The sequence below is a fragment of the Ranitomeya imitator genome, chromosome 7 (assembly GCF_032444005.1).
Source record: "Ranitomeya imitator isolate aRanImi1 chromosome 7, aRanImi1.pri, whole genome shotgun sequence".
Classification (NCBI taxonomy): domain Eukaryota; kingdom Metazoa; phylum Chordata; class Amphibia; order Anura; family Dendrobatidae; genus Ranitomeya; species Ranitomeya imitator.
The window spans coordinates 81553674-81567202 of record NC_091288.1 but is presented as its reverse complement, the minus strand read 5'-3'; the positions used below and the strand labels follow the sequence as shown (position 1 = coordinate 81567202).

The following is a 13529-nucleotide window of genomic DNA, read 5'->3' as shown; positions in this document are numbered from 1 at the left end:
ACAAATTTTGGATTTTGTTTTCACCATTAAATATCAAGGAATCATTTTATTCATTTATTCATTTTCTAAAATAAACTCTACATGTTTGGTATCTGTGTACTCGTACTGACCCGGAGAGTACTATTGCCAGGTCAGATTTACTATATAGAGAACATGATCAATGAAAAAAATAAATAAATAAAAACAATTACGGAATTGCACTTTTTTTTTGCACAGTTGGAATTTATTCCCATTTTCCAGTATTCTATATGGTAAAATCAATTTTCCCATTGAAAAGTACAACTTGTCCAGCAAAAAACAGGCCCTCATATGGCTATATTGACTGAAAAGTAAAAAGTTATGGCTTTTGGAAGAAGGGGAAGAAAAAAAACAAAAACAAAATATAGCCATGACACAAAGGGGTTAATTACTACTGACCTGCAGATTTCCACTATATCTACAGGCAACCGATTCCATTTAATGTTGAGTGTTCAATCACGGAGTAGTCTCCATAGACCCTTTCAATAATGATTTAAAAAATTTGCTGATGACATTTATGAAGATGATAAACTAGCGCAAAGAATATCGGAGAGCTTGCCGATGCTGACCGGATGACGGCGGTCATTTTCGATATGAAGAGTGTTCTACATGAAACTTTTATTTCTTTTAATGCTTTTTATGACTTGCCGACTAGACTTCTTACTGATGGTTACAGCAGAAATAAAGCTATACCATATACAGGGGAGGACATATGAGCATCTCCTCCTCAGCCACATAGTAGAGGAAATCTGACATGGGCGCAGAGCGTGCGGGTGGGGAGATCCTTGCACCCTTCTGGCTCTAATCACCTGTTTTTCTGTCTATTCTCCTATTGTCATGGAACTGGGAAGGCAAAGGTATGATAATCCTCTGCATGCAGCGTATGAGGAATGATGCATGGTTTGTTGCGTTCCACGTTACATGTACTTCAGTGGATAATTATTCATTTATTTACATGAATTCTTAACTGTTCGATGGTTTCTGAGCAATATCTTTCTATAGTATACAGATACTATACTACATATTAGAATGAAACCAGATAGGGATATGTCAGATACATTCACCTTCTCAAAGCTGTAGCCGATGTGAATACTTTTCTGCCCAATGATGACAGAAGTATTCTGGGAGTGATACCTTTATTGGCTAACCAGAAAATAATATGTTTGCAAGCTTTCAGAGCACAGAGGCTCCTTCTTCAGGCAAGATTACAGTAATCTTGCCTGAAGATGGAGCCTCTGTGCTTTGAAAGCTTGCAAACATATTATTTTCTGGTTAGCCAATAAAGGTGATTGTACAGTAATCTTGCCTGAAGAAGGAGCCTCTGTGCTCTGAAAGCTTGAAAACATATTATTTTCTGGTTAGCCAATAAAGGTATCACTCCCAGAATACTTCTGTCATCATTGGGCAGAAAAGTATTCACATTGATTTTTCTGGCTAACACGGTACCACAATACAATTTGTTATTGTACATCATGAAAGCTGTAGCCGGAAGTGTTACGTTGCTTGTTGAGGTGTTGTAGGGCTCACAGATTAGGCCTATGTTAATATGAGAAGATTGTGTGAATGTAAGTTTTGGTTTCGGTATGAAATACACATCCGTTTTTCTCCACAGACACAAACCAGGCTCTGCGGCTTTGTCTCGGCAGCACGGCTGTGGGTGCCCAGTATGGAGCCGTCTCGGCATTGAGCATCAATAATGACTGTTCCAGACTTCTCTGTGGTTTCGCCAAAGGACAGGTACCTTTAACCACCATTTTTGGGCTTTCTAACTTCCTATGGAGCACTGGTATACATTGGGTCCCATTCATCAAAGCTCTTACACCAGTATTCTGGCATAAAAAGCTTTGTAAGGGTATGTTCACATTGGGCACGTTTATTGTGTGTTTTTTCTGCAGCAAAACCTGATTTCTTAGTAGGAAAGAAGCTGATGCAAAAATGCGTGTTTTGGTGCTATTTTGTTTGCCTTTTTGTTCAGGTTTTGGTGACGTTTTTTCATATTTTTGTGAGGGATAACTTGTGTAACTTTCTGCATGCTAATAAAGTTGAGTGCCCCCAGAGAAAAAAAAACCTACTTCCTGTAGAACCATACCTCTAGATCCTTTGAAGAGCCGGCAATTCAGCAGACGCGTACAGTAAAATCACAGAGTGACAGGATAGAATAGCATGAATAGATATATACACATAGATAGAATACACAGATATATAGATGTCAGTGGCACACACACACGTATATATGTATGTATATATATATTACATAGATGGAAGAAAAGCCGGCAATTCATCTGCCATGTACTGTAAAATCACTGCAGGAGCCGACAGGATAGAAGAGATGGATTACATACCGTAAATACACATAGAATAGGTAGATATTCAGATGTCAGTGACAAATACAATTAGTACAATGTGTGTGCAAATTACTGGACATGTATTTAATTATTAAAAGATTATTTTTCTTGAAAAAATGGCGTGGGCTCTAGCTTAATTTTCGTAACCAGCAGAGGGAAAGCCGACGGCTGGGGGCCGATGTTTATAGCCTGGGAAAGGGGTAATAACCATGGAGCTTCCCAGGCTATTAATATCCGCTCACAACTGTATATTTAGCCTTTACTGGCTATTAAAATGGGGTGCCATATGGTGTATCAGAAGCAGGGTACCATGTCTACCTGATTAAAAAAACATAGGGTACAATACTGCTATCTCTTTGTGCACCCTATCTTTGATAGGGCTATTCAGGGAAAGGGAGTGAGAGCCGTTGTTGAGTGGGGGCGCCACTGCGCAGGATTTGAGGGTGCCAACCTCCGCTGGTAGGAAGGGAATGCATAGTAACCTATTAGGGTGATCTCGCTTCCTTTCTTCTTTTGCCGATTTGTGTGCAGATCCATATCAAATGGGGTATTGTTAATATTGTGTGAAAAAATTAATTTTATCTATTTACATTAAAGGTTATGTTTTATATGATTATAATTTGAGTACTATTTGGTAAATTCTAATTTCGTTTGGTGCCTATCTATTTGATTTACGGTGAATTGTTTCTGTCCCTCTAGAATTAATAACCGACAAAGGCTATGCAGACAGCTGCAGGCTGAAATTAATAGCCTAGGAAAGGGTCATGGATATTGCCACCCCCCCTCCCGGCTAAAAACATCAGCTCTCAGCCGCCCAAGAAAAGCCTCTAAGATATGCCAATTCTGACATTTAGCCTCTCTCTTCCCACTTGCCCTGTAGCGGTGGCAAGTGGGGTAATAGTTGGGGGATTGTGATGTTTCCATCTCCATCATAGAAAGTATGAGGCACAGCAGAGCATGCAGACTGCATTCAGATGCTGCAGTGGTAGGGATTAACCCTAGATTATGCGAAGTGACAGGGCTAAATGTGCCGCATATGGGATCAGTTGTGGTAGTTGCCTATAAAGCCAGCTCCATAGGGCGATTTAGAAACAGGCATTTTTTTAATGTACAGTAAGTGTCATACAAGTAATCAATATCGTTGTAGAAATAAATCACTTATGAATGAAGACTTTTGTATCCTGTAATAAATAAGTGTATCAGAGTTTAAAATAGTGGGATTTATTCTATTTTATTTCTGTACTAAGAGACACGCACTGTATATACCAACTTTTTCACATTGTTTATGCAACTAGCTGCCACTAGAGGGAGCTAATAGCTGATGCATCCATATTCTCTACAGCGCTTCAACTGCAGCGTAAAGGGGACCTGTCACCTCTCAGTCCCATAACAATATATAGAATAGGTCCGAGTTATTAAAGTTCACAAGAAGATAGGCACAATCAGTGTTAAGGTGGATCTCACAATGCAAAACTGCATGCATTATTAATAGATCTTAGACCTGATGGGCATGGTGAGGGAAGTGCTTTAGGTTGGCCAGGTAAGGCCTCTAAATATCTACAGCACAAAGCCTCATTTCTTCTTGACCATCTCGAAAATTGGAAGCTTGTTTCCTTTCCTTTGATCAGTCTACTATCGTTCTGTGCAGCGATTTATCACACTTGCATTATTTCATTCAATTAAACTCAGACACACTGTAATAAATTATTCGAAATTTTCTGTCATTGTAAGGGAATCTGTCAGCAGGTTTTTGCCATGTAATTTGAAGACGGCAGGAGATAGGGGCTGAGACATTGATTTCAGCGATGTGTCACTTATTAGGCTGTGTGCTGTCGAGTCAGTACAATGAGTGTTTTATCAGCAGGAAATTATCACTGCCTGGACTACAGCTCATGTGCATCCTTGTCCAGCTGCACCGCCGACACTGGGTATCGGCTTACTGTCAGTATACAATGTACACAGAAAGCTGCCAATCAGCGGTGTGGGCGCGCGACAGCATTCTGAGCTCTGCTCCATCTAAATACTCTGATTGTATCACATCTTCTGCACCCAGCAAGCTAAGTGATACATCGCTGGAATCAGGGTCTCATTCTCTACGTTATATTGTTCACAGATAAGGTAGCAAGAAGTTGGTGACAGATTCCTTTTAATTTTATGAAAGTTGCATGAAAAACCACTCTTGTAGCAGCTTTGATTATATATTGTTTCCTGCTCATCATATGCATCAATATCTTGTCAGATTACAATGTGGGATCTGGCTGGTGGCAAACTTCTGCGATCCATAACAGACGCTCATCCGCCTGGGACTGCCATCTTACACATAAAGGTACATGTGCCATCTTGCTGTGTCCGGGATGAACAAACCTAGGTAATAGAAAGGATTGCACTATAAGCTCTAGGACAGAACATTAGTTAATTCTCAGTGATCAAACCATTAATAGCGTGACCAAATATAGAAAATATAGCTTTCACCAATCCATCGCTAGACAACTAGTATGCCACTTGCTACAAGGGTCCTCCCAATAGAAGTGTTCAGATTCTTAATAACTAGTTTTTAAAAAGTTATTCCGATCTTCAAAAAACGGGTATAGATTGGGCTTGTAAATCCAAGCAATTTTGCAATTTACTGCTTATTAAAATTTTCAGCCCTTCTTGAGATATTAACACTTTTCTTTTGTTTAGCTCATTGTCTTAGAGACCGACCACCGCTGCTAGCCAACAGAAGCGGCCCTGAGCTTTCAAGTTCTTTTCTGTTGAGCTTGTAAGCCTTGTTTTGAAGCGGACCAGAATCGCTGGAGCTCACTGTGACCTTCTAAACCCGGCTAGCTTCAGCGTAGTGCTTACAAGCTCGGCAGCAGCGGTGGTCGGTCTCCTAGGCAACCGACTGCAAATATTAGAAATGTGTTAATATCTCGAGAACGCCTTAACATTTTAATAAACAGTAAATTGCAAAAGTGCTTGTTTTATGCTTAGTCTGTTTTTTATTAAGTAATAACATATATATCAAATACAAGTATCAGATAAATACAAGAAAAGGAAAAAAAAAACACAAAAAAACCCCACAAGGTTTCCTGTTAAATTTGCATGGTACACAATGCTTAATTAGTGAAGAAAGAACACAGAATGTCGTTATTGGTATTAAAATATACACAATTACTGGTCTGGGACTGGTTTCCTGGCTCTGCGGGATTTAACTAATAAGGAAACCAATCACTATGTGAAGACCAAGTAAGTAAAAGCATAGGACAAGATACGGCAAGTAACAAAAAGAGAAGAAAAGAAAGAAGGGTGAAGAGGGGGAATTTGGGCAAGCTATGGAGGCCATAACAAGACCGCTTATGTAGCATTAAAGAATTGATCAAATTTGAGAGAACATAATCCAAAGGCTTCAAATTTGCCAAAACTTTCGTTAGAGCCTCTCATCTCAGCCATTAGGTCTTCCATCGTATGAAGACGGGTCCATCTCCTTAAGTCACTCAGCCAAGGATGGAGCTTGAGTCGATTTCCATTGTCTCAAAGTAACTGAACGTGCTGCCGATAAGCAAAATGTCTGCCCTTTTGTCTGAGATTTAGTAGAACCCCGGAGAGTAGATAATAGGCCATTGGGGGGATTTGTCTGTGCTATTTGTGTCGATAGCTTGATGAGCGGAGAAGATAGAGTCCCACAGCAGTGTTTACAAGCTCTGTCCAACAATCACCATCTACTGTATGAAGATGGGAATAACCCTGTAAAGCCACTGACCGCACTTGGATTGAAAACCACTGTAGATCCTTGTAAATCATTCATCCATGGGTAATGCATTCAGGTGTAATGGCCGAGCTCCAGTAGACCTAAACCTTGAGATTTGGTTCTGGAGCCCAAACCGCTGTATAGTACAGATTGTCAGATTATAGTCCGAGCTGATTAATAAACCTCATTCAGTTACTAGTGGGATTTAGGGTATGTGCACACGTCAGGATTTCTTGCAGAAAATTCCGGAAGAAAACCGGACATTTTCTGCAAGAAATCCGCATGCGTTTCTTTTGCGTTTTTTTTTCCGGAGCTTCCGGAAAAAACGCGGAAAATCCGCAAAGTTAATGAACTTGATGCGTTTTTTTACCACAATGCGTTTTTTGTTTTTTTTCAGAAAAAAAAAAACGCATCATGTGCACAAAAAATTGCAGAATGCATTATAATTGATGGGATGCATATGTATGCTTTTTTTATGCGTTTTTATAGCTTAAGGGTATGTGCACACGTTGCGGATTTGGCCCTGCGGATCCGCAGTAGTTTTCTATGCGTTGTACAGTACCATGTAAACCTATGGAAAACCAAATCCGCAGTGCACATGCTGCGGAAAATTCCGCGCAGAAACGCTGTGGTTTATGTTCCGCAGCATGTCAATTCTTTGTGCGCATTCTGCAGCGTTTTACACCCATTCCATTATAGGAATCCGCAGGTGTAAAAATGCAGGCGAAATCCACATAAAATCCTCTGGGAATCCGCAGGTAAATCGTAGGGAATCCGCAGGTAAATCGTAGGGAATCCGCAGGTAAATCGTAGGGAATCCGCAGGTAAATCGTAGGTCATTTTACCTGCGGATTCTGGAGAATCCGCGCTGAACAATGCGCAATGGAATCCGCAACGTGTGCACATATTATTATTACTATTATTATAGGAACAGATACTTAATGCCGTACATGACGATGAGTGTTACAATGCCTCTGTGCTCTCTGTTCCAGTTCACGGATGACCCGACTCTCGCGGTTTGCAATGATAGCGGAGGATCTGTATTCGAGCTCACATTCAAGTAGGTTTATTACTTTGTCTCCATTACATGATATGTTGCAATTAACAAAAGTCTAAAGCCCTAAGTTCATTACAGTGTCTACGCCACAAACACAAGGTTGCACAAAAATGTTGTGACTTTTGGCATTCTCATGCTAATTTTGGGCAGCTCCACCAAAATGGGCAGAGGAGGTATACATGCCAACGCTTGCTCACCAAATCCATTAAAAGGTGTGGTGTTCCTGGCGAGGCGCACGCCACAGAGAAGACGTCCCTAATTCATTAAGTAATGAATTGGGCGCATCTTATTCCTGCACGTCCATCATTAAGACTGGTGTCCAACATGTCAGTGTTAATCGTGGACTTAGTGAATGATTGTGTAGTGTCAGATAAAGCTACCATTTGCCACTATTGCAATATTCCACTTGTCTTCCATTTTCAACGGATGCAGTATTAAAAAAAACTGGATCTGTTACAAACTTAGCAAAAACAGCTCTGGTTTTCATTTTTCATCTGTTTCTGTTCCGCTTGTTTAGGATCCATTTTTGTCTGTGAGCACCTCTAGTTTTCTGGGCATAAAATGCTGATGACACACGGTGACCCTCTGTTATGATCCGTTTCCCATAGACTCCAATCCATTTACTATCTGGTATTTTGGTGCAGACTGCACCTGTGCCTCCTGCTAAACAGAACAGATTGTAGCTGGATTGCGGCCACGTGGACATCTTGGGGTATTTTACTCATCATTTAAATGAATGGATCCCCAGCCGGATTTAGTACCTTTTTCATCTAAAACCAGAAATAACTATTGGACATGTGACCGGAGCCTGCGTGGTCGTACCGAGGATGAGACGTCTGGGTGCTGATGAGCCGTATGTGATAACAGGCTGGATTTCCCCAAGAATATCTTTTCAACCCTTTGTTTATTTCCTAGTGAAGCCGTATTCACACGGCATGGTTATTGTGAATGGCCATTTCTAGGAACGATCGTTTCCCGTGCAGTGTAAACACGCTGCCAATCACCCCACAAATGAGCAAAACGCTTGTTTGTCAGGTGAAAGGATCTTTTAGCTTTCTTGTCCTCACATCGTCCTGTGTAAACACAACTTGTGCTGCTGATAAAAATTACATACATCCAAGAGGGGAAGCAGAACGAACCCTGATAAAATGAAAAATGTATTAGAATCCACATTAAAAACTAGTAAAAAATGATAACGATAAAGAGGGAAAAAAGGGGTAGAGTGAAGCCTGGGCAGGTACAGTAATCATGAATACATAATGTCAATCACAGGTAAGTGTAGATGCGAAGTACAGGAGCAGAACTGTGCGCTGTCAGTCACTAACGGGATATTCTGCTGTATCAATGTAATACAAGGGAGCCATCTAGTGGGCAAATCTAGGATTGCTCAAATTAGTAATTGGAGACGCGATCATGATTGAAAAAGTGGGTGTGCAAAAAAATAACTGTAGGATCGCTACTTCCAACAGGTGGCGCTATAGAGTTTAAGTCCTCTTTTTCTCAGAAAAGGCAATTTGCATACAAAAAAATAATGCAAAACAACAATGGAGTGCAAAATAGCAAGTTTAATACAAAATACTGTAGCATGGATATGTGATGTCAGAAGGGCGAGCTTCAATAATCAGTAGGTCATATGCTATGTATGTACAGACATGCCCCCAGGAAAAAAGCAACTGCGAAACGCGCGTCGGGGTCCTTGCCTGCACACCTACAGTTCTCAGTTATTTTGCCTTTCACTTTTTACATAGTTTCCTTACATGTGTTTGTTTCTTCAATACTTGTAACTGGAGTATATTCCACTTGGTTTCCGTCCCTTTCATTTGCACTTGATTGAGTTTCTTATTTCTGCATTTGCACTTTACTTTGACGCATTTTTAATCTCTGCTGTCTTCCACAATTTTGTTTTTCATATGCTTCATACTGCATATACTAGATTGTTTGCAACCTACTTTTGCATGTGGGCACTTTAGTTTCAGTGGTACTATTTTGTACATGCATATAGCATATGACCTATTGATTTTTGAAGCTACCCCTTCTGACGTAATATATCCATGCAACAGTATTTTGTTTTAACTGGAAACTGGAGTAGCGAGGACTTGCTGTAAACACTGGCCATCATATCCTCATATTTTTGTTTTATTACTTTTGAAAAAACTCAATTCTAACCCTAACTGCAGAGAATGAAAAAAAATAAATAGAAACATTTTTTATAATTATGATACAACTAATGATGTGACAGAGGGGGATTTCATTTACAATTTTTTTTTTAAATTTTGATCACTGTAATAGGGTCACACAGGACCCTATTACACACAGTGATCACAGTGATCAAAAGGAACCAATACGAAAAATTCCTTATTGTTGCTGGGCATCGGCTGGCAGACCTCGGCAGGCACACTGCACATGTGCCCGCCATTTTTTTCCTGGAGGATGACGTGGAGGGCCGGGGACAGAGCAGGAGGGTCCTGGGGTGGAGGAGGTTTCTCTCTCTTAATTTTAAACCAGACTTTTTTTTTGTGATTTCCGTTATTCAGTGAATAACAGTGATCATATGACGGGACTATAAAAACCAGCCCTGATCGTGTTCTCCAGGGTCTTAGCTACCTGCGGTAGCTGAGACCCTGGAGATTTACCGACGCTGGGGGCGCTATAGCCTTATTTCTCAGAGCCGCTAAAAAGCAGCGCTGAGGAATGAGTACCCTTAACTGTCCCTGTTAAAATGCGTATCGGCGGTCGTTAAGTGGTTAACCCCTCTGTGACCTTAGACGTACTATCCCGTCGAGGTGCCCTGGGCTTATCTGACCCTGGACGGGATAGTACGTCATAGCCGATCGGCCGCGCTCACGGGTGGAGCGCGGCCGATCGCGGCCGGGTGTCAACTGCTTATCGCAGCTGACATCCGGCACTATGTGCCAGGAGCGGTCACGGACCGCCCCCGGCACATTAACCCCTGGCACACCGCGATCAAAGATGATCGCGATGTGCCGGCGGTGCAGGGAAGCACCGCGCAGGGAGGGGGCTCCCTGCGGGCTTCCCTGAGACCCCTGGAGCAACGCGATGTGATCGCGTTGCTGCGAGGGTCTCACCTCCCTCCCTGCTCCCTCCAGCCCCGGATCCAAGATGGCCGCGGATCCGGGTCCTGCAGGGAGGGAGGTGGCTTCACAGAGCCTGCTCAGAGCAGGCACTGTGAAGGCTGCAGCGCTGCATGTCAGATCAGTGATCTGACAGAGTGCTGTGCAAACTGTCAGATCACTGATCTGTGATGTCCCCCCCTGGGACAAAGTAAAAAAGTTAAAAAAAAAAATTTCCAAATGTGTAAAAAAAAATAAAAAAAAAATATTCCAAAATAATGAAAAAAATATATATATATTATTCCCATAAATACATTTCTTCATCTAAATAAAAAAAAAAAACCAATAAAAGTACACATATTTAGTATCGCCGCGTCCGTAACGACCCGACCTATAAAACTGTCCCACTAGTTAACCCCTTCAGTAAACACCGTAAGAAAAGAAAAAAAAAACGAGGCAAAAAACAACGCTTTATTATCATACCGCCGAACAAAAAGTGGAATAACACGCGATCAAAAGGACAGATATAAATAACCATGGTACCGCTGAAAGCGTCATCTTGTCCCGCAAAAAACGAGCCACCACACAGCATCATCAGCGAAAAAATAAAAAAGTTATAGTCCTGAGAATAAAGCGATGCAAAAATAATTATTTTTTCTGTAAAATAGTTTTTATCGTATAAAAGCGCCAAACCATAAAAAAATGATATAAATGAGGTGTCGCTGTAATCGTACTGACCCGAAGAATAAAACTGATTTATCAATTTTACCAAACGCGGAACGGTATAAACGCCTCCCCCAATAGAAATTCGTGAATAGCTGGTTTTTGGTCATTCTTCCTCACAAAAATCGGAATAAAAAGCGATCAAAAAATGTCACGTGCCCGAAAATGTTTTCAATAAAAACGTCAACTCGTCCCGCAAAAATAAGACCTCACATGACTCTGTGGACCAAAATATGGAAAAATTATAGCTCTCAAAATGTTGTATTGCAAAAAATATTTTTTCCAATAAAAAGGGTCTTTCAGTGTGTGACGGCTGCCAATCATAAAAATCCGCTAAAAAACTCGCTATAAAAGTAAATCAAACCCCCCTTCATTACCCCCTTAGTTAGGGAAAAATAAAAAAAAATGTATTTATTTCCATTTTCCCATTAGGGCTAGGGTTAGGGCTAGGGTTAGGGTTAGGGCTAGGGTTAGGGTTAGGGTTAGGGCTAGGGTTAGGGCTAGGGTTAGGGCTAGGGCTAGGGTTAGGGTTGGGGCTACAGTTAGGGTTGGGGCTAAAGTTAGGGTTAGGGTTTAGATTACATTTACAGTTGGGAATAGGGTTGGGATTAGGGTTAGGGGTGTGTCAGGGTTAGAGGTGTGGTTAGGGTTACCGTTGGAATTAGGGTTAGGGGTGTGTTTAGATTAGGGTTTCAGTTATAATTGGGGGGTTTCCACTGTTTAGGCACATCAGGGGCTCTCCAAACACGACATGGCGTCCGATCTCAATTCCAGCCAATTCTGCGTTGAAAAAGTAAAACAGTGCTCCTTCCCTTCCGAGCTCTCCTGTGTGCCCAAACAGGGGTTTACCCTCACATATAGGGTATCAGCGTACTGAGGACAAATTGGACAACAACTTTTGTGGACCAATTTCTCCTGTTACCCTTGGGAAAATACAAAACTGGGGGCTAAAAAATAATTTTTGTGGGAAAACAAAAAGATTTTTTATTTTCACGGCTCTGCGTTATAAACTGTAGTGAAACACTTGGGGGTTCAAAGTTCTCACAACACATCTAGATAAGTTCATTGAGGGGTCTAGTTTCCAATATGGGGTCACTTGTGGGGGGTTTCTATATGTTTAGGTACATTAGGGGCTCTGCAAACGCAATGTGACGCCTGCAGACCAATCCATCTAAGTCTGCATTCCAAATGATGCTCCTTCCCTTCCGAGCCCTCCCATGCGCCCAAACGGTGGTTCCCCCCCACATATCGGGTATCAGCGTACTCAGGACAAATTGGACAACAACATTTAGGGTCCAATTTCTCCTGCTAACCTTGGAAAAATACAAAACTGGGGGCTAAAATATAATTTTTGTGGAAAAAAAAATATTTTTTATTTGCACGGCTCTGCGTTATAAACTGTAGTGAAATACTTGGGGGTTCAAAGCTCTCACAACACATCAAGATGAGTTCTTTAGGGGGTCTACTTTCCAAAATGGTGTCACCTGTGGGGGGTTTCTACTGTTTAGGTACATTAGGGGCTCTGCAAACGCAATGTGACGCCTGCAGACCATTCCATCTAAGTCTGCATTCCAAATGGCGCTCCTTCCCTTCCGAGCCCTCCCATGCGCCCAAACGGTGGTTCCCCCCCACATATGGGGTATCAGCGTACTCAGGACAAATTGGACAACAACTTTTGGGGTCCAATTTCTCCTGTTACCCTAGGGAAAATACAAAACTGGGGGCTAAAATATAATTTTTGTGGGAAAAAAATTTTGTTTTATTTTTATGGCTCTGCATTATAAACTTCTGTGAAGCCCTTGGTGGGTCAAAGTGCTCACCACACATCCAGATAAGTTCCTTAGGGGGTCTACTTTCCAAAATGGTGTCACTTGTGGGGGGTTTCAATGTTTAGGCACATCAGTGGCTCTCCAAACGCAACATGGCGTCCCATCTCAATTTCTGTCAATTTTGCATTGAAAAGTCAAACGGCGCTCCTTCCCTTCCGAGCTCTCCCATGCGCCCAAACAGTGGTTTACTGCCACATATGGGGTATCAGCGTACTCAGGACAAATTGGACAACAACTTTTGAGGTCCAATTTCTTCTCTTACCCTTGGAAAAATAAAAAATTGGGGGCAAAAATATAATTTTTGTGAAAAAATGATTTTTTATTTTTACGGTTCTGCATTATAAACTTCTGTGAAGCACTTGGTGGGTCAAAGTGCTCACCACACATCCAGATAAGTTCCTTAGGGGGTCTACTTTCCAAAATGGTGTCACTTGTGGGGGGTTTCAATGTTTAGGCACATCAGTGGCTCTCCAAACGCAACATGGCGTCCCATCTCAATTCCTGTCAATTTTGCATTGAAAAGTCAAACGGTGCTCCTTCCCTTCCGAGCTCTCCCATGCGCCCAAACAGTGGTTTACTGCACATATGGGGTATCAGCGTACTCAGGACAAATTGGACAAGAACTTTTGGGGTCCATTTTCTCCTGTTACCCTTGGTAAAATAAAACAAATTGGAGCTGAAGTAAATTTTTTGTGTAAAAAAGTTAAATGTTCATTTTTATTTAAACATTCCAAAAATTCCTATTAAACACCTGAA

At 41.4% G+C, this 13529-nt stretch overlaps 1 protein-coding gene across 1 annotated transcript in view; it reads left to right on the top strand.

Annotated features, from left to right (window-relative positions):
* Positions 1 to 13529, top strand: part of VPS8 (VPS8 subunit of CORVET complex) — a 252427-nt gene that overhangs the window by 30438 nt on the left and 208460 nt on the right. The window contains exons 8-10 of the mRNA XM_069733555.1: positions 1631 to 1755; positions 4603 to 4689; positions 7086 to 7153. Of these exons, the coding sequence (XP_069589656.1) occupies positions 1631 to 1755; positions 4603 to 4689; positions 7086 to 7153 (280 nt within the window). The remainder of the gene's footprint in view (positions 1 to 1630; positions 1756 to 4602; positions 4690 to 7085; positions 7154 to 13529) is intronic.